Raw genomic sequence first — 21174 nt, 5'->3', positions numbered from 1 at the left:
TTCTCTGTCTTATGTGAGGAAATGAAATCCTCTCACCTGTCACCCTGACACCCAAGATCTCTGTTTACCTCAAAAAAAAATCTTAAAATTAAAGAGTCAACCCTCTGCCCCCCTTTCATGTCTTATAAAGCAAAAAGTCAAAACTCTTCATGGTCTGTTCTACTTCCAACTATCTAAGATTACAAATGGGTAATTGCTCTCTTTTTTTGTTTAGGAGTGTCCTGGTGAGGGAATGATTTTAACTGTCCCTTTTCTGTGGGGTCCTGCCGGTTTATCTAAAAAGAAATGAATTATAACAGGATGACAAGGCCACAAAACAAAGCCATTTGGTTTTACAAATCTATTATGTCCTCCAATCTGTTTTATGGGCCTGGTCCTATTATAAACCAAGAAAAACCCTAAAACAAACTCCGTTTTCCTTTCTTTCCATTGAAAACATCTACAATTTTATGATTGTTTAACAGTTTAGCCTAAAATTTTTTCACTCTGTGTGTGTACATGTGTATTTTTTTCCCCAAAGAGCACCTCCACCCCACTTTCTCAAACATACAAAACATTCAGAGACAAGAAACCGGACTTTTCAAACACAAACTGCTGACAACTGTCAGAAGCACTTTACTGGGACATTACTGACTGTAGCTTCAATGAATTAAGCTTGATTCACTGCGGGTGAATCATTTTCAATGCAGAGCTGTTCAGCAGTAATTGGCCAAGAATCCCTGCTGTGAAAAGCACTTGTCAAATAATGCTTGTTTACAAATATATCTCCAGACAGCAAAAAGTGGCAGTTACTGAATAAGTTCAGGGCCACCTCCAATATTCCTAACAGTGGACATGCTCCCTTTTCCTATTAAATCTATTAACATTTTCACTTGTTGATATACTTGCTAATATTTGTCCTGCTTGATCAATCTTAGAAGTTTCTTGCTAAATATACCTCTGAAGTATTTTATAATAAAAGTGTTTTTTTTGCATTACACTGCAGTTCAAAGATTTTTTCCACATGTAATTTATGGCTAATGTATGCAAAAAGACAACTAAAGGTATATTTACCTTATCTTAGAATTCACTCTAAAGAGTACATTTTTTTCCTCCAACTGTCTTTTATCCAACATACCTAACATGTATTCCATCTCAATTTAAGATTCTACATATATGTTTGGCTTTTCCTTTTCAGTCCTGCTTATTTATGCCTACCAAGGTTAAAATTTTAAAATGACTGGAATAAAAATTACAAATGTAAATTCACATTTATTTCTATTTGCCTTGAATTTTTTTCTCACATGCTGGGAGCATTCATATTATACACATATAGAACATTATATACATATATATATATATATATATATATACACACACACACATATATATACATACTATATATATATATACACATATATATATACATATACTATATATATATATATATACACATACACACACACACACACTAGTCTATAGCATCTATGGTTTGCAAAAGCAAAGTATATGTGAGCAAGTTATTAATGGATGCAGCACATACATCCAGTCATTCTGTCCCTGATCTTCCAAGACCTTCCAGAAATAATCAAAAACAAACTTAAGAACCCCAATTGGAATCTTTAAATAAACAAACTGCTCTTATTAATATCTTAATATAATATTGTTCGATTTATAATAACTCTTACATGCACAAACAATAAGGGGAGAACATAAATTTTATACAAGAATAGAAGTAATGGTCTGAGATGATACTAATAGAAAGACGTAAAACTGTTGGGTAGAAATGGGATGAATGAGGCGAAGTCATATAATTAATACGATTTTGTTTCCTATTATGTGAAATAGTGATAGACCCCAGCAATCCCCACCTCACTGTAGCCCAAGTTTTGCCGTGTGTTGGACTAGCTGGCGAAATGACAATACAACCTGTGGGTGTTAGGTCTGTGATGTTAACCAGTCTACCTTCCCCAGGATTTGAGCTCTGCTTACAACACCTTAAGAGATCGGTGCTATTTCTTAGCTTCCCTCTCTTTCCCTCTGCCTCTTCCTCCCGGCGCAGTCTCAGCCCTTGTGCCCATTCAGCGTCACCCTCCCGGAGACTTTTTTTCCTTCCCTAACCATGAGCTTCTACTCCCTTTCATCTCTACATAAACCCCTTCCCTCATCACACCTGGGAGAGAAATTGAAATATAATGGGAACAGGAAAGGATGATTGGCACTACTATTACTATTACTCTTTAAATCCAAACCAGGATGCCCCTTCCGGTGGAATAAGGCAGTTAATAAAAGGTCTTCAAACCTTGTCATAATCCTCCGGACTTCTAACATAATGAATCTAACATGAGAGGTTAATAAAAGGAGTAGTAGTACTTAAAACACTTCTCCAACTTTATCGGGAAGGGAGAAAAATGCAGATTGCTTGGGTTGAGCACGGGAGATCGTCGATAGCCAGACGACTAGATAGGTAGGTAGGTTAGGTAGACAGACGGACAGAGTGAGCTACGCAGAATCCTTAAATCAGATTTAAAACAATACATTGTAAGGATTAAAGACAGAAGTTCATGGGGTGGGGCAGGGATCTGGATCTGCCCTGCGTTCACACGGTTCCTACAGAGCTGGCAGTGCTCCTAAACCAGCTCAGCGCCTTCTCCTCCAGCCACACAACCCGTGCAAGTCACGAGGACACGCACGACCCCGAGGCTGCTGCTTCATCTTTCCGGTCCAGCGTCCCCTGCCCTAGGAGTGGAAGGGATTTTTTTTTTTAAGGTTCTGTGCCTCACTCTTGGCATCCAGAGCCTCAAATCGAAATCCCAGTATTCCAGGAAGAGGGGAGGAGGGGTTTTTGATATTTTCGTCTCGAGGCTGACGGTTTCGTGCACCCAGATCTGGATCTGAGATGCTGCTCCCTCACCCCCCACCCCCACCCTAGAGGAATGAGCCCTGGAGCTCAGACCCAAGCGCGGTCCGGGCGTGCGAGAGGAGCGAGCGCGGCCGGAGCCGAGCCGGGGCCGAGGGCTGCTGGCCGGGCGGTGGCGGCTCCGGGGCTGAGCACGGCTCCGAGAGCAGCGAGCGTCGCACAGGTGCTGTTCCCGCGAAACCCGCCCTACTCGCCCAGGAGAAAGAAGGGGCAGCCTTCAGGGTCCGGAGCGCAGGATTGGGGGTGGGGCGGGGGCTGAGGGACTCCGGGATCCGGAGCCGGCTGGAGCGGGGCTTTTCCCTCGCGGAGAGACTAGCCCCGGTGGGTCTGAGCAGCAACTTCCTGGCAGCGACACTCCACCTCCCTTCCGCCTCCCGCGGCATCCCACCTTCCCGCCTTCCACTTTGGTGTAATGATGAGCCCCCAAAGTGAAGGGCACCCCACGGTGTGGGGGCGCCTTCTGTCCTTCGCCCTTCCCCTCCCTAGAGAAATAACAGCTCTTGCCACCCACCCCAGAATAGCATGTGGCGATGCCCTAAATAACAGCTTCCAGAAGGCACTTTCCCCCAGAATAAAAGCAGCCGGCCACCCCCACAATATTTCCCATCACCGGCCCCAAATAACGATTCTAAAAGCCCACCGCTCCCGAAATCGTCGCCGCTGAGCTTCGAACAGTTCTCACTCCCTCCAGCTCGAAATGTCACTTCCCCAGGCGTTTAAGTGAGAACCAGCCGCACCCAACCTTCCGGCGTGGGTCTCAGACCTCTCTTTGCCCCCGCTTGCAACTTCCCAGCACCCCTCCCCCCCGACCAGACTCGGTCCACACGCAGGGTAGTCGCACAGCGCTCCGCACCTCTTGTCAAACAATGCAACCAAGCACAGCAGAGGGGGCGAAAAGGCTAGCGAAAGCGGACAAATGTTAATTCGTGATGCGGGATGAGATTTCGTCCGCGGCAGCAGCGTCCAGGGCGCCCCGCCTCGCCCCTCCGCCCCAGGTCGCTGCCGTCCCCACCCCCAACACTACCTTCGTTGCTGGGGCTGGCCAGGAGGGTCCGGAGCGCGGCGCACAGGAGAAGGCACGTCCAGAGGGGGGCCCTGCGAGGTGCGGAATAGCAGCCGGCCAGAGACGCAGGGGTGCTGGGGTGGCCGTCGCCGCCTCCACCGCCGCCGTTGCCCGGGGGCCTCCGGCGTCCCGCACCCGGGGGCCCCGAGCTCCGCATCTTCTCCTGGCTGCCTCCGCCGCTGCTGTCCCGCGCGGCTCAGTCCGCGGCGCCGGACTCGCGGAGGGGGCGAGGGAGGCTCGCGACTCCTGTGCGTTCCCCGTGGGGTCCTCCGCCTTCTGGCACGCGGCGCTTCCAAATGCGGGAACCACGGATCCTCTGAGACGGCCGAAGTTTGCTTCTGGCTCCTCTCTCCCTCCTCTTCGGCGGGCTTAAATTAAATACTAGTTATGGGTGATAGTGCAGCTCTGCACTGGACCCAAGGGTGTCGAGAAGGTCCCGGGTCCTGTTTCTCTGCCTCTGAAGACTTTTAAGGATTGAGGTCTCTAAAATGCCCCTGGGGGAAAGCTAAAGGTTCCTTCTCAGTCTTCAGGGCTGAAACGAAGGTAAGGAAGACAGGTCATCTTCAGTCAAGAAGAAATCCTCCGTAAAAAGAGGAGGAAAGGGCAGGGTGGCTAAGGATAAAGGAAAGGAGTTCAGAAAATACAGGGTGGGGAGAATACGAGAGGCGAGCAAAGGAAAAGATCCAGAGTTCAGAGGCTGGCAGGAGGAAACAGCTGCGGGCTGAGCGCCGACGAGGGGAGGTGGTGGCGGCGGCGAGCGGGCAGGCGCGCGGAGCCCGGCGGCAGCAGCCCGGAGCTGCTGCGGTTCCCGCGGCTCGGGGAGGAAGCGGTGTGCGCGCGGCTGGGAGGACGAGGTTGAAACTGCACCGCCACGGCGCGCTCCTGCTGTGTCTGGAGCTCCGTCGTCTCCTCTGCCTCCCCGCTCTGCACCTCCCACCCGCCTCCCTCCTCCTCCTCCCAGCTCCCCCGCCCTCTGCTGCTCGCTGCCTCGCCAGTGAGAATCTACTGTAAGTGTGAGTTGCTTAGACGAAGTCACACACTCGCGGAGGGAAGTAATCTGAAGGCTGCTGTGGTGAGTGTTGCCTAGCGGTCTCCGGGAGAGGCGCGTGTTCCTCCCCGGATAATTAGGGCGCAGAATTCTCCTGACGGTGCCTGCGAAGACTGGGGCTCCCGGGAGGCGGAAGGGAAATCAGCCTTAGGTTCAGCCGGCAGCCCTTGGAGAAGCGGGTCCTTTGGTTTGGCACAGTGCCTGCTGCCCATCGCAGGCTTGTGGCATCAACAACCTTGTCGTCACATAGCCACGTATTCGCAGAGGCTGTGCTGGTCCGTGGCTAGTTTCTTAAACACCCATATCGCTCACTGCTGCTCACCCTTTCTATTCTTCCAATACTTTGGGCAGCTGGGATGGGATAATTAGTCAACATTTTTTTTCAGAAGTAAATTGTCGAATTTCTAAATATAGACACCATGACTATGTTTGAAATTTCAGGGAGTCAAAGAATTCGACTTCCTGAATTTTGCAGTGTGCCAGGTACTTCACGATATATTGATTTAATTTATTAATTTCATTGATAGGGTGTGTTAGTTTTGAGAAATTATATGATATGAAGCTATATGCAGTTAATTCCAGTGAAATTAGCATGGGTCAAATAATTTCAGGGTTTAAAAAATACTATTTTAATTTTGTGTGTTCTGCATCGAGAAACTTACAAAACAATTACCAAAAAAGCAGTTTGAAACAATTGACTTTCTATGCTTCACCTCTATTATATTCCTTTAATATTTCTCTTCCTTTAATATTTAAATATTTCCTTTAATATTTCTCTTCAATTTAATATTTTAATATTCCTTTAATATTTCCTTTAATATTTCTCTTCAATTTTCTCATTCATTCTAAGAGATAACATCTGAAAGGCAGTTGTAATAAATACTGCAAATAAAGCATCTACAAAAAAGTGTGAGTTTAGAAGAAAGGTATCTATCTTGTTTAATTTGGTTATAGTAACTACTGTGAAAATTCGGTTTGCATTCACACCTAACGAAGGAGACTCAGCTCACCAGCTCTGACATCTAGAGCCCTGTTTGTCTTCACAATAAATTTCTCATCATCTTTAGCTGATGACATTTGTTTCTTGTTTAAATATTTGCGGTAAAGATGAAAGAATAAAGAAGCAGTGATGCAATTTTATAAAGAGATAGAAGCTTATCTTTGATTTTCTTTTTTCCTGAAATGTTTTGGCACCAGAAATCTAAAAGCAGCTTCTTTCCATTATAGTGTGCTCCAAATGCATGAAGTAAATTTAAAGAAATGGCAGTGAATCAGCCTTTCAGTTTGGCAAAAACCTCATGGTGAGATGCAGAGTTGAATTTTATGTTTCTATTTGAAGACCATTCAAAATGTAAGCTCCTCCCTCCAAACTATAGTTGAATTACTTAAAAAAATATATATCTAAACAGACAATCAACTGAGTTATCTAAAACCTACAGATAGGTAATAATGATAATGTGAAACATAGGCAGTTTAATTGGGCTTTGAAATTGTTGCCTTACCTCTATAGACCTCAGTATCCTCATCAGTAAAATGAGGGATTTAGAGAAAATGATCAAGTTCTCTTCTCTTCCATATCCTTTGCACTTCTATGTTACTGCCCTTGTCACCTATCACCAAATATTTACTCTTAACCTCAAAATTATTAAATTTCTTCAGCCTGACATTGAAAGTCTTCTACTACAAAGATCTTAAGTAAAATTTCCATTTTGTTTTACCTTAAAATTTGAAATACACTGTCCCCTAAATTGCTTCATACCTTTGTTTTTATGTCTGTCACTCCATCCTATAGAAGTTTCACCCCTGAAAAATTTAACACTCTCCCCACACACACAAACTCACACATACACATCTTTCTCATCTAAAATCCTACCCAGGGTCCAAAGAGAATGGACATTCTATACTGTTGTTATTCACAAAAAGAAGTGATTTGGTTCTCCTTCTCAAAGTATTCATAGCTTATGATTTATGTCAGTCAACATAATGGCAATATTTTCTGAATGAAAAACTGGAACAAGTTAGCTAACAACTATAAGCATATATATTGAGATAAAAATAATTTAAAGTTGGGTATGTCAAAGAAAACTTAGTAGTTTTCACTGTGTTGGCTAATTATGTTATCCCCTACTGAAGATAGTTAACTCTTTCTTAAGTGACTAAGACCACAGAATGCCAAATCCTTCATGTTCTTCACCTTAAATGGCAGCCATCTTTTTCACGGTTGTTTAAAAATATTTGTTGCATGTCCTTAAAAGAATGAACAGCTGTAAAATAGAGCCCCGCTTACAGCAATTAAAGAGTTAATCAGACAAGTTAAGGAGGATGGCTTGGTTTGGGCCTCAGTCTCAAAAGAGATCTTATATTTGGCCATTTGTTGGTTTCTTGGAACGTAAATACTCTTTTAGCATACTCACATTGGACCACAGTATTGCACGAAAACTAGATTTGTCTTTTTCCTTCATACTACTGCTTTGCACAAGAAAGGGCTAAAACATCAGTAGGAGCTTAGAAGTCCTATTGTTTGCTTTTCTTTTGCTTGGGATAACTGCTGTGGCCTCAAAAGGTGAACGTGGCTGATGCCTCCTAGATCTCACCTTGGATTTGGCTTTTTACTAAGCTTTCGTGAAGAAGAGAAATTCAGAATCACATTGATTAGATACCTTGGAAGGTTACTACCCTATAAAAGGTATTACAGTTAAGTTCAAGGTATTAATAAGCCTAAATATCTTTACTGCATTCAAAGTAGAACAACAAAAACAATTATACTAAGCAGAATTGCTAGTAATTACTGGAGATTGCTATGTGTGAAGCATTATATCATGTTTTACATTAATTATTTTACTTAATACTGACATTTTAACCACATTGTTGGTATAATTATTAGCCCCATGTTTATGAAGAGAAGACTGAGGAAATGAGGTTAGGCAACCTGAGTAGTTTCACAGCTGCTAAGACATGGGAATTTTAGCCCATGGCACTGGCTCTCTGAAGAAAATTGTAATATAATGGAAGTAAAGAATAAATTTGATAACCAGTCATTCAGAAATGAAAAAAAAAAGAGGACTGTCCCCAAATTCTGCATTAATGGGAACAATTAATGAATAAAAAATACTTCAATTTTTAAGTTCACTTAAATCCAAAAGCAATAGCCAAATAATATATAGTACAGGTCAGAAAAATGAATAGGAGAAAACAAGAAACAAGTGATCCTATATAAGCATTATTTGGAGAAAAAGACTGTCTTCTGTAAACAAAAACACACATACAATCTGTGTACAATGGAGAGACAATAGACCAAATCAAGAAAATAAACAGTAAGGTGTGTAGACAGATAATATTAATACAAACAGCACAAAACCCATGTAAACTATGGTAGAAAACATAAGCAACAGTCTTTACGAAAATAATGTAAGTAAAACATCATAAACCAAAGAGCATTTTTTTCTAAAATATGTATTATTGGCAATTTTTTACATAATTGTTTTAAATGTTTGTCACTTAGCTGCATGCTTTCTTTCAGAGAATTTTGTGAAGAAAAAAAAAAACAAAAGCAAAGCAAACTTTTAATCCATGGTAGATTTTAGATATGAAATTATAAGATAGCTTAATGGAACTGTAATATGTACTAATGAAGTTAATTTTTCAAGTCCATGATTTCCTGAAGAGGATACATATATGGTGATGTTAATTATTTTGACCCCAAAGGAAAAGGCTGACTAAAATATATTTAAGCAATCAATAGCTCTTAAAGTTCACAACCAAGAAAATGCTAATGTATTCATTATTTTATGTTGCATTTTAATTTAATTAACATAAAACAGATAATAGTTTAATTTTTGTTCATAGTTATCTTGTTTAAGAATTTTTCTGAAGTCCTCGAATCACTTTTCTCTACTAATTACCCACATTTTTGCTATTAATGTTCAATTTAATTGTATTCAATTTAATTTATTATTAAATGAGTATTTAACTTAAAAAATAAGGAATAAATAGCTTTGTAATTAGTTAATGAGGGTTTAATATATAAATTATTTTATTACTTAACAAGTTTAAGGAAAAAAAACCAGCCTGTTAGGGCAGTGAAACTATCATGTATGATGCTGTCATGGTGGAATATGACATTATATACTTGTCAAAATGTATTACATGCACCACACCAAGAGTGAACCCTAATGTAAAACTATGGACTTTAGTTAATAACAGTGTCTCAATATTGGCTTATCAGTTGTAATATATGTCACCTTTACACCTTAAAAAATATAAACATATTGGCATCATAATGAGCCGTCATTTTTTTGTGTTTTCTATGAATATCAAGAAGATAATAAAATCTTCCTCTGTCAATGAGTATTAATAGAGAATATTGTAGCAAAGAATAAGGAGCAAGATATTTAAATAAATTAGAGTGAGCCCAAGAGCCACTGATTTTTACTGTTGTTGTTGGAGGTTGGTTTATTCTCTAATCATTCTGTGATCGATGGGTGAGTGCTATTGACATTTGAGTGTAGCGGGAGGCCAATGCTGCTATAGTTGATGAGGAACCAAACTGACTTTGGTTGTTCTTTGGTTGTTGTTTGCCTCCAGCATCTTGGATAAGTGGCATCCTATGAAGATGTGAACAATGAAATAATAAGGACTCTCAGGGCTGAAGAAGTCGGAAAAGCATGCTCAGAAGAGTCCCAAGATTGAAGTGATACACTGTGAGTGACTCACTTCACTTAAAACTCACCTATTCTAACCATCTTCTGGATTCCAGAAGTGCATGCTGTTATATGAAAAATAAGTTGTGGCATTTTTCATATTCAAAAGAATGTTTTTTTTTTTATTAAATTCAGTGCATATACTCACTTGAAATTCATAAATAAGGACACCTGGGTGGCTCAGTCGGTTGAGCATCCGACTTTGGCTCAGGTCATGATCTCATAATTCAAAAAAAATAATAATAATAATAATTCATGAGTTCGAACCCCACTTCGGGCTCACTGCTGTCAGCTTGTCAGCACAGAGCTTGCTTCAGATCCTCTGTCCCCCTCTCTCTGCCCCTTCCCTGTTTGCACTATGCCAAAAATAAATAAATATTAAAAAAAAAGAAATTCATAAATAATCCACTCATAGGAGAACATATTTTATAACTAGCTATAGTTTACTAGGGGAAAAACTGATAAATTTACCCAATGGCATAAATAAATAAGGGTTGTATATGTGATCAAGCTTTAGATAAATGCTTGATTGGTTATCCCACACTGTCCCAAATTGGTTGTCTCTGGAAAGGCTTCTAGGTATAAGCTGGCAATGATAATCTCATGTACTCTCATACTCTGTTGCTGGAAAGTGAATTTAGAATATCTCTTGTAGGGTGGTTTTGCAAAATCAAATGTTTTTAAAATGTGGTAGCTTTATATCTAGCAGCTAGAAATTTTAAATTTTAAGCAAACACATTAATTAAAATGGGTTAAAAGATGAAACATAATGGTATTTTTAAAGTTTTTGTTTCAATTCCAGTTAGTTAACATATGGGGTAGTATTGGTTTCGGGAATGCAATATAGTGACTTAACACTCCCATACCACACCCGGTGCTCATCATTACAAGTGCACTCCTTAATCTCCATCACCTATTTAACTCATCCCCCACTCACCTCCTTTCGAGTAACCATCAGTTTGTTTTCTACTTAAGACTCTGTTTCTTGGTTTGTCTTGCTCTCTATTTTTGCTTTCCTCTTTTATTTTGTTTCATAACTTCCATATGTGAATGAAATCACATGGTATTTGTCTTTCTCTGACTTATTTCACTTAGCATAATACTCTCTAGCTCCATTCCTGTTAAGGAAAATGGCAAAATTTCATTCATTCTTATGGCCGAGTAATAGTCTAGTGCACATGTATATGTACCACTTCCTTATGCAGTCATCAGTTGATAGACACTTGTGCTATTTCCATAATTTGACTATTGTAGTAATGCTGCTATAAACATCAAGGTGCATGTATCCCTTTGAATGAGTATTTTTGTATTCTCTGGGTGAATACCTAGTGCAATTGCTGGATCTTAGGGTAGTTCTACTTTTAACTTTTTGAGGAACCTCTATAATGTTTTCCAGAGTGGCTGTTTGCATTCCCACCAACAGAGCAAGAGGGTTCCCCTTATCCACATCATCCCCAACACTTGTTTATGGTGGTTCTGATTTTAGTCATTCTGACATGTGTGATGTAATATTGCATTGTAGCTTTGATTTTCAGTTCCCTGACAATCAGTCATGTTGAGCATCTTTTCATGTGTCTGTTGGCCATCTGTATGTCTTCTTTGGAAATATGTCTATTCATGTCTTCTGCCCATTTTTTAATTGGACTATTCATTTTTTTTGGGTGTTGTGTTTTATAGGTTCTTTGTATATTTGGGATACTAGCCATTTGTCAGATATGTCATTTGCAAATATCTTCTCCAATTCCATAGGTTGTTTTTTCCTTTTGCTGTTTGTTTTCTGCACTGTGCAGAAGCTTTTTATTTTGATGTAGTCTCAGTAGTTTAGTTTTGTTTTTGTTTCCCTTGTTTCAGGAGACATATCTAGAAAACTGTTTCTATAGCCAATGCCAGAGAATTACTGTCTGTGGTCTCTTCTAGTATTTTCATGGTTTCAGGTCTCATATTTAGATCCTTAATCCATTTTAGATTTATTTTTGTGTATAATGTAAGAAAGCCCAGCTTCATTCTTTTGCATGTTGCTGTCTAGTTTTCCAACACCATTTGTTGAAGAAATTGTCTTTGGATTGGAAATTCTTTGGATATTCTTTCCTGATTTTTTTAAATGTAATTGACCATATAGTTGTGAGTTTATTTCTGAGCTATCTATTCTGTTTCATTGAACTATGTGTTTATTTTGTGCCAGCACCATACTCTTGATTACTGTAGCTTTGTAATATAACTTTATGTCCATAATTATGATTCCTCTATCTCTGCTTTTCTTTTTCAAGACTGCTTTTCAGGGTCTTCTGTGGCTCCATATAGAACAATATCGTTTGTTCTAGCTGTGTGAAAATACTGTTGGTACTTTGATAGGGATTGCATTAAATGTATAGATTGCATTAAATGTATAGATATGTTGCTTTGGGTGGTACAGACATTTTAACGATATTTGCTCTCCAATCCGTGAACATAGGATGTCTTTCTATTTTATTTGTGTCATCTTCAATTTCTTTCATCAGTGTTTTATCATTTTCAGAGTACAGATCTTTCACCTCTTTGGTTAGGTTTATTCATAGGTATCTTATTGGTTTTGGTACAATTGTAAATGGGATTGATTCCTTAGTTTCTCTTTCTGTTGCTTGCATTATTGGTGTATAGAAATGCAACAGATTCCTGTATGTTGATTTTATATCCTGAGAATTTACTGAATTTGTTTATCCATTCTAACAGTTTTTGGGTGGAGTTATTCAGTTTTCTGTATAGAGTATCATGTCATCTGCAAATGGTGAAAATTTTATCTCTTCTTGTTGATTTGTATGCTTTTTTATTTTTATTTGTTGTCTGATTGCTGTATCTAGGATTTCCAGTACTATGTTAAATAAAAGCGGTGAGAGTGGACATCCCTATCTTGTTCCTGACCATAGAGGAAAAGCTCTCAGATTTTCCACATAGAGGATTATATTAGCTGTGGGTTTTTCATATGTGGCCTTTATTGTGTTGAATTATGTTTTCCCTAAACCTACTTTTTTTGAGAGTTTTTACATAAATAGATGTTGTACTTTGTCAAATGCTTTTTCTGAAATGCATTTATTGAAATGATCATATGATTTTTATCTTTTCTTTTATTAATGTGGTGTGTCTCATTGTTTGATTTGCAAATATTGAACTACTCATGCAACCCAGTAATAAATCCCACTTCATCAAGGTTAGTGATTTTTTAATATATATTCTTGGATCAGTTTGCTAGTATTCTATTGAGAATTTTGCATCCATGTTCATCAGAGATTTTGGCCTGTAGTCTGTTTCTTAATGGAGTCTTTGTCTGGTTTTGGTATCAGGGTAATGCTGGTCTCATAGAACGAATTTGAAAATTTTCTTTCATTTTGTTTTTTGGAAAAGTTTGAAAAGAGTAGGTTTCTTTAAATGTTTGGTAGAATTTTCTTGTGAAGCCATCTGGTCCTGGACTTTTGTTTTTTGGGAGTTACTGATACAGTTTCTTTGCTGGGGATATAAAATGTACAGAAATTGGTCGCATTTCTATACACCAATAATGAAGCAACAGAAAGAGAAATCAAGAAATTGATCCCACTTACAATTCCACCAAGACCCATAAAATACCTAGGAATAAGCCTAACCAAAGATATAAAAGATCTGTTATGCCGAAAACTATAGAAAACTTATGAAGCAAATTGATGAAGACACAAAGAAATGGAAAAATATTCCATGTTCATGGATTGGAAGAACAAATATTGTTCATATGTCAATACTAGCCAAAGCAGTCTACACATTCAATGCAATCCCAATCAAAATTGCACTGGTATTCTTCTCAGAGCTAGAGCAAACAATCCTAAAATTTGTATGGAATCACAAAAGACCCCGAATAGCCAAAGTAATGTTGAAAAAGAAAACCAAAGTGGGAGGCATCACAATCCCAGACTTTAGCTTCTATTACAAAGCTGTAATCATCAAGGCAGTATGATATTAGCACAAAAACAGACACATAGACCAATGGAATAGAATAAAGAACCCAGAATCGGACCCACAAATGTATAGCCAACTAATCTTTGACAAAACAGGAAAGAGTATCCAATGGAAAAAAGACAGTCTCTTTAGCAAATGGTGCTGGGTGAACTAGACAGCAACATGCAGAAGAATGAAACTGTAACACTTTATTACACCACACACAAAAATAAACTCAAAATGGATAAAAGACCTAAGTGTGAGACAGGAAACCATCAAAACCCTAGAGGAGAAAAACAGGCAACAACCTCTGTGACCTCAGCCACAGCAACTTCTTACTCAACACTTCTCCAAAGGCAAGGGGAAATAAAAGCAAAAATGAACTATTGGGACCTCATCAAGATTAAAAGCTTCTGCACTGCAAAGGAAACAATCAACAAAACTAAAAGACAACAGATGAAGTGGGAAAAGATATTTGCAAATGACATATCAGATAAAGGGTTAGTATCCAAAATCTATAAAGAATTTACCAAACTCAATATCTGAAAAAAAATCCAGTGAAGAAGTGGGCACTCTCACCACTTCTTTTCCAAAGAAGACACCTAGATGGCCACAGACACATGAAAAGACGCTCAACATCGCTCATCATCAGGAAAATGCAAATCAAAACCACACTAAAATACCACTTCCCACCTGTCAGAGTGGCTAAAATTAACAACTCAGGAAACAAAAGATGTTAGCGAGGATGTGGAGAAATGGGAACCCTCTTGCACTATTGGTGGGAATGCAAACTGGTGCAGCCAATCTGGAAAACAGTGTGGACGTTCCTCAAAAATTAAAAATAGAACTACCCTACTACCCAGCAATAGTACTACTAGGAATTTATCCAAAGGATACAGGAGTGCTGATTCACGGGGGCACATGTACACCAATGTTTATAGCAGTGCTTTCAACAATAACCAAATTATGGAAAGAGCCCAAATTTCCATCAACTGATGAATGGATAAAGATGTGGCCTATATATACAATGGAATACTCCTTGGCAATGAGAGACAATGAAATCTTTCCATTTGCAACAATGTGGATGGAACTGGAGGGTATTATGCTAGGTGAAATAAGTCATTCAGAGAAGGACAGATATCATATGTTTTCATATGTGGAATTTGAGAAACTTAACAAAAGATCATAGGAGAAGGGAAGAGGGAAGAAAATAGTTTCAAACAGAGAGGAAGGCAAACCATAAGAGACTCTTAAATACAGAAAACAAACTGAGGGTTTATGGGAGGGTCAGGGGAGAGGGGAAAATGGGTGATGGGCATGGAGGAGGGCACCTGTTGGGATGAGCACTGGGTGTTGTAGGTAGGCGATGAATCTTGGGCATCTACTCCTAAAGTCAAGAGCACACTGTATACACTGTATGTTAGCTAAATTGACAATAAATTATATTTATAAATAAACAAAAAAATAAAATTTATTTGCTGGTTATAAGTCTGCTCAAGTTTTCTATTCCTTCTTTTTTCAGTTTTGGTAGTTTATATGCTTGTAGAAATTTATCCATTTCTTCTAGGCTGTCCAATTTGTTGGCATATAATTTTGCATAATATTCTCTTACAATTGTTTTTATCTTTCTGCAGTGTTGGTTGTTATTTGTGATTTCACTTATTTGAGTCTTTTTTATTTTTGGTAAGTCTGGGTAGAGGTTTATAAATGTTATTAATTTTTTAAGCAAGTGCCTGGTTTCATTGATATGTTCCATTGTATTTTTAGTTTCTATATTTATTTCTATCCTAATCTTTATTATGTCCTTCCTTCTGCTGGTGTTGCCTTCATTTGTTGTTCTTTTTCTAGCTCCTTTAGGTGTAACACTAGGTGGCTTATTTGTTTCTTTTTTGTTTTTTGAGGTAAGCCTGCATTGCTATATGCTTCCCTCTCAGGACTGATTTTCCTGCATCCCAAAGATTTGGGGCTGTTCTATTTTCATTTTCATTTGTTTCCATGTTTTTTTTCTATTTCTTCTTTGATTTCCTGGTTGATCCATTCATTTTCAGTAGCATGTATTAGTGGTCTTCCCAGATTTTTTCTTGTGGTTGATTTCTAGTTGCATAGTGTTGTGGTCAGAAAAGGTGCATCGTATAACTTCAGTCTTTTTGTATTTATTGAGTCCTGTTTTGTGATCAGACGTGAGGACTATTCTGGAGAATGTACCATGTGCACTTGAAAAGAATGCATATTCTGCTGCTTTAGGGTGGAATGTTCTTTGCATATCTGTTAAATCCATCTGGTCCACTGTCTAATTCAAAGCCACTGTTTCCTTATTTATTTTCTGTTTAGATGATCTGTCCATTTATGTAAGTGGAGTGTTAAATTCCCCCAATATTATTGTATTATTATCAATTAGTTCTTTTATGTCTGTTATTAATTTATATATTTTGGTGCTTGGAAGCACCAAATGTTGCTATGTTGCGTGCATAAATATTTACAATAGTTATACCTTGCTGTTGGATTGCTCCCTTTATTATTTTATAGTGCCCTTCTTTGTCTCTTGTTACAATCTTTGATTTAAAGTCTAGTTTTTCCTTTTTTTTTAAGTTTATTTATTTATTTTTGAGAGACAAAGAAAGAGAGAGAGAGAAAGAGAGAGAGCACAATCTGGGGAGGGGCAGAGAGAGAGGGAGACAAAGAATCTGAAGTAGGCTCCAGGCTCTGAACTGTCAGCACAGAGCCTGACGTGGAGCCTGAACCCATGAACTGTGAGATGATGACCTGAGCTGAAGTCAAATGTTCAAGTGACAGAGCCACCCAGGTGCCTCTAAAGTCTAGTTTTTCCAGGGGCACATGGGTGGGTCAGTCGGTTAAGCATCCGACTTCAGCTCAGGTCATGATCTCACAGCACGTGAGTTTGAGCCCCATTTCAGGCTCTGTGCTGACAGCTTGGAGCCTGGATCCTGCTTTGGATTCTCTGTCTCCCTCTCTCTCTCTCTCAAAAATAAATAAACATTAAAAAAAACCTTTAAAGTCTGGTTTTTCCAATAGAAGTATTGCTACTCCAGCTTTCTTTTGATGCCCATTTGCATGATAAATGTTTTTCCATCCCTTCACTTTCAATCTGGAGGTGTCTTTAGTTACAAAATGAGTAACTTGTTTTCTTTCGTTTGTTTGTTTTTGGTTTTGTTTTTAATTCATTCTGACACCCTATGTCTTTTGATCAGAGAGTTTAGTCCATTAACATTCAAAGTCATTATTGATAGAAAATATTTATTATAATTATAATTTACTAAATTATCCATTTATTATGTATTTATTTCCATTTTATTACTTGTTTTCTCATTTTTTTTCCGATCCTTTCTTATCTTTGGTCTCTCTTTTCTAAAATTTTTTTTTTTTAACATTTATTTATTTTTGAGAGACAGAAAGAGAGCGTGAGCAGGGGAGGGGCAGAGAGAGAAGGAGACACAGGATCTAAAACAGGCTCCAGGCTCTGATCAAGCTGTCAGATTAGAGCCAGACATGGGGCTCACACCCAGGAACCATGAGATCATGACCTGAGCTGAAGTCAGACCCTTAACAGACTGAGCCACCCAGGCACCCTTAGTCTCTCCTTTCAACTCATAGTCACCTTTAATATTCTTGCAGAGTTGGTTTATGGTCATGAACTTCTTTAGTTTTTGTTGGTCTGGGAAACACTTTGTGTTCCCTTCTATTTCGAATGATACTTACTGGATAGAGTATTCTTGCTGCAGATTTTTCCCATTCAGCCCTTTGAATATATCATGCCAGTCCCTTCTGGCTTGCCATGTTTCTGTTGAGAAATCTTCAGGTAGCCTTATGGATTTTCCTTTGTAAGTTAAGGACTTCTTTTTTCTTACTACTTTTAGGTTTTTTTATTTATCACTATATTTTGCAAATTTAATTACAATATGTCTTGGTGTTGTCCTGCTTTTGTTGATTTTGTTGGGAGATCTCTGTGCCTCCTAGATCTGGATGCCTGTTTCCTTCTCCGGTTTAGGGATGTTTTCAGCTATTATTTGTTCAAATAAATTTTCTGCCCCCTTTTCTTTCTATTCTTCTTCTAGGACTCCTATAATAGGAATGCTATGACATTTGAAGGAGTCACTAAGTTCCCTAAGTCTATCCTTGTCTTGTATAATTCTTTTTTCTCTTTTTTCCATCTTGATTACTTTCCATGACTCTGTGTTCTAGGTCACTAATTTGGTCATCTGCTTCTTCCAGTTTGCTGTTCATTGCATCAAGCCTGTTTCTAATCTTGTTTATTGTACTCTTCATCTCTGATTCTTTTTTAACTCTTTTATCTCTAAGGTAAGGGTCTGACTCATGTCTTCTTTTCTCAAGCGCAGTGAGCATCTTTTTGATTGTTGCTTTAAATTCTCTATTAGGGATGTTACTTATATCTGATTTGCTTAGATATCTCCCCATGACCTTATCTTGTTCTTTTATTTGAGATAAATTCCTCCATCTTGTCATTTTGTCTGAGTTTCTGCCTTCTTCTCTGTGTTAGAAAAGCCAGTTATGTCTCCTGTTCCTAAAAGTAATGGCTTTATGTAGAAGAAGTCATGTAGTGCCTAGGGCCTGGTGCTTCAGCAAGCGTTTTTGGTGTGTACTGTGTGTGCTCTGCTTTTGTTTTTTGGCTGCCTTATCCTTCAATCCAATTGTCTATAGTGGGTCTTCTTGCCTGCTGTGAGCAGTGTTTGGTGCCTGGCCTATATGTGATGAGTTTTACTAGGTGTGCTCTGGTCTGCTTGTGAAATGAGACCTGACACCAACTCCACCAGAACTGAGTCCCTGTAGAACTCTCTGGTCAGGAGATGTGGTGTGGACAGGGTTTTGTGTTGGTCTCTTGGAGTGGGGCCCACTGCACTGGTACTGAGGCAAGTGTGACTGAGAAGGGCAGTTCCACCAAAGTGTAGGGGTGTGGGGTTTGGTGTAAGTAAGTTGGGAAGCCAATGTGGGTGCTGCACTGTTTCCTGCAGGTTGTTGAGCTTATGCTGAGGGGTGGGAGAGGAAAACGTCTCAAGCCAACTGCTTTGTTCCTGGAGAGGTGTCTCTATGAATGTTGCCTTTCAGGGAAGCACTCATATAATAGCAAATACTCTGCCCTCTTTGGCACCAGGCATTTTTCAGATCACTGTTTCCATGCTATCTACATCTAGGTTGTTTGCCTGCCTTCTCTCCATGAGCAGGGCAGTGCTCTCCTGGATCTATCCCATCCAAGCCTGCTGACCTTTAAAACTCCAGACTTTGGGGCACCTGACTGGCTTAGTCGGTTAAGTGTCTGACTTCGGCTCAGGTCATGATCTCATAGCTCATGGGTTCAAGCCTTGTCAGGCTGACAGCTCAGAGACTGGAACCTGCTTTGGATTCTGTTTCTTCTTCTCTTTCTGTCCCTCCCCCCATGCTCTCTCTTTCTCTCTCTCTCAAAAACAAATAAACATGAAAAAAAATAAAAAAATAAATAAAACTCCAGACTTTAAGCCTCACTGGTTGCAAGAACTTATGAAATTCAGCCCTTTTCATTTTCCAAGCCAGTCGCTTTGCAGAAACATTCTCCTTGTACATTCCCCTGTGTGCTCCTCTCTCTCTCTCCTCCATCTCCAAGACCACATCTCCCTTGCCTTTGTAGTACCCATAATCTGTTTCTCCCCTAAACCACATCTCTGCACTTCCTACCTTATTTCATGTGGCTTCTTCTCTCTCTTTGGTTGTGAAGTTTGTTCTGTCAGTCTTTACGTCAATTTTGGAGGTATTTAAGATATTTTGACAGCTATCTAGTTGTATTTATGGGGTGAGGCAAGACTCGTATCCTCCTACTCCACCACCATCTTCCTTTCTCTCCATAATGTTATTTTTAATGGATAAAAATCAGAAATTAATGTTCATTAAGAAGTATTACATACATCTGCATAATAATGAAACACCATGGAACGATTTAAATGTTTGGAAAAATATGTACATAAAAAGAAAGTTCTGAAGTATCATATTATAAAGACACAATATAAAGCATTTTTTTTAATTTGGAAAGTTATGTGTCATTAATGACATCTGTATGTGATTGATGGGATAATTTGGATTTATTTTTCTACTTGTTTTTGAATAAAATAATTTTTTTAAATTTTCATCTCATTTTTGAGAGAGAGAGAGATAAAGAGAGAGCACAAATGCAAGAGAGCCAGAGAGAAAGGGAGGTACAGAATCTGTAGCAGGCTCCAGGTTCTGAGCTGTCAGCACAAAGCATTAAGTGAGGCTTGAACCCACAAACTGTAAGATCATGACCCAATATGAAGTTGGATGCTTAACCAACTGAGCCACCCAGGTGCCCCTTATTTTTCTACTTTTAATATTTATATTTTATGTAATTAGCATTTATTACTTGTATAACCATGGAAACATAGAAATAAAAAATATCCCAGAAGAAAATGTGTATTCATTCATACATACAAACACATACACATACAGATTCACAACAGGGAAGGAAGAAATAAGAGGAGGAAAGGAATGAGTAGAGTTGAAATACAGTGATGATGAAAAGCCTTATATGACCACAAATTAGGAAGTAAAATTCTTTCAATTAGCTCCTGCCCCTATTCTGAAAACAGGAGGATGTAATCACTTTTGTGGTATGTCCACTACATTTTCAAGTATTCTGACAATGTTGGGAGGTTGTGTACCTCATTTTCCAATGAATTTCTTGGTGGAATTTCCAGCACCCCCACTTGATTGATGGCAGTTCTGCTCTTATTTTCTTCCCATACTGGTTTACTTCATAATTGGCAATGTCCCTGTTCCTTTGCTCCAATAAGTGTGGGCTTTGAATGGCTAATTTTCTCAACCTCGTGAAAAGAGAGGAGGATTGTATCACAGAAACACTAAGTATTGATATTTGACTTCATTGTTCTAAAATTTGATCACAGAGAATTTTTCTGAAGCAATACTTTTCAAACTCTTTCCTGGTATCCATTTTCCTGGCTTCCTCCTTTTCACTCTTCTTCACCTTTCCCTTCTTCAAGCACCTTTTAAATACCTGTCTTTTCAATTAAAGAGAAAATTTCCAAATTCATTTTCTTCAGTAATCTTATGCCCGGATTTTCTCAGCAAATATAACTAAAAAAAAAAAACCAAAAAACATAGAAAGGTTTTTCTAGTTCTATGGGCTCAAAATACAGCCAGCTTCTGAAGTAGCACCTTTTCCTACATGTTTCCTCCATGCTTTTATAAATTTTATAAAAACATGAAAGCTTTATAGATACAACAAATATATATCATTAACTACTTTTGAGTGATAAAACAACATAAGATAAATACAAAAATGTTAGTAATGGTTTGTAGTAAAACTAGTTGATTTAATTAAAGATACTATGAGAATTTTTTGGCTGTAAATTGAAAATGAATTTAACTGTAAGTACTGATGGACTCTGAGGAAGAACATGACTCAATAAAGGGCCTAAGCATGAACATAAATCACAAATTGAAATAGTTGTTTAGGATCTACCAACAATTTTTATTGTTAAGC

At 38.8% G+C, this 21174-nt stretch overlaps 1 protein-coding gene and 1 long non-coding RNA gene across 9 annotated transcripts in view; one reads left to right on the top strand and one right to left on the bottom strand.

The window, feature by feature from the left end:
• Positions 1 to 4871, bottom strand: part of EPHA5 (EPH receptor A5) — a 355806-nt gene extending 350935 nt beyond the window's left edge. For all 7 annotated transcript variants that reach the window (XM_023253073.2, XM_023253075.2, XM_023253074.2 and 4 more), the window contains exon 1: positions 3924 to 4871. In XM_023253073.2, the coding sequence (XP_023108841.1) occupies positions 3924 to 4119 (196 nt within the window). In that variant the 5' untranslated portion in view covers positions 4120 to 4871. The remainder of the gene's footprint in view (positions 1 to 3923) is intronic.
• Positions 4872 to 4926: 55 nt separating this feature from the next.
• The window catches only part of LOC109499138, a 99923-nt gene continuing 83675 nt past the window's right edge, over positions 4927 to 21174 (top strand). For both annotated transcript variants that reach the window (XR_002156293.2, XR_002741868.2), the window contains exons 1-2: positions 4927 to 5034; positions 9595 to 9710. This is a non-coding gene — a long non-coding RNA (uncharacterized LOC109499138). The remainder of the gene's footprint in view (positions 5035 to 9594; positions 9711 to 21174) is intronic.

The sequence above is a fragment of the Felis catus genome, chromosome B1, assembly GCF_018350175.1.
Source record: "Felis catus isolate Fca126 chromosome B1, F.catus_Fca126_mat1.0, whole genome shotgun sequence".
Classification (NCBI taxonomy): Eukaryota; Metazoa; Chordata; class Mammalia; order Carnivora; family Felidae; genus Felis; species Felis catus.
The sequence above is the reverse complement of the archived record's forward strand: the minus strand, read 5'-3'. Positions and strand labels throughout refer to the sequence as shown.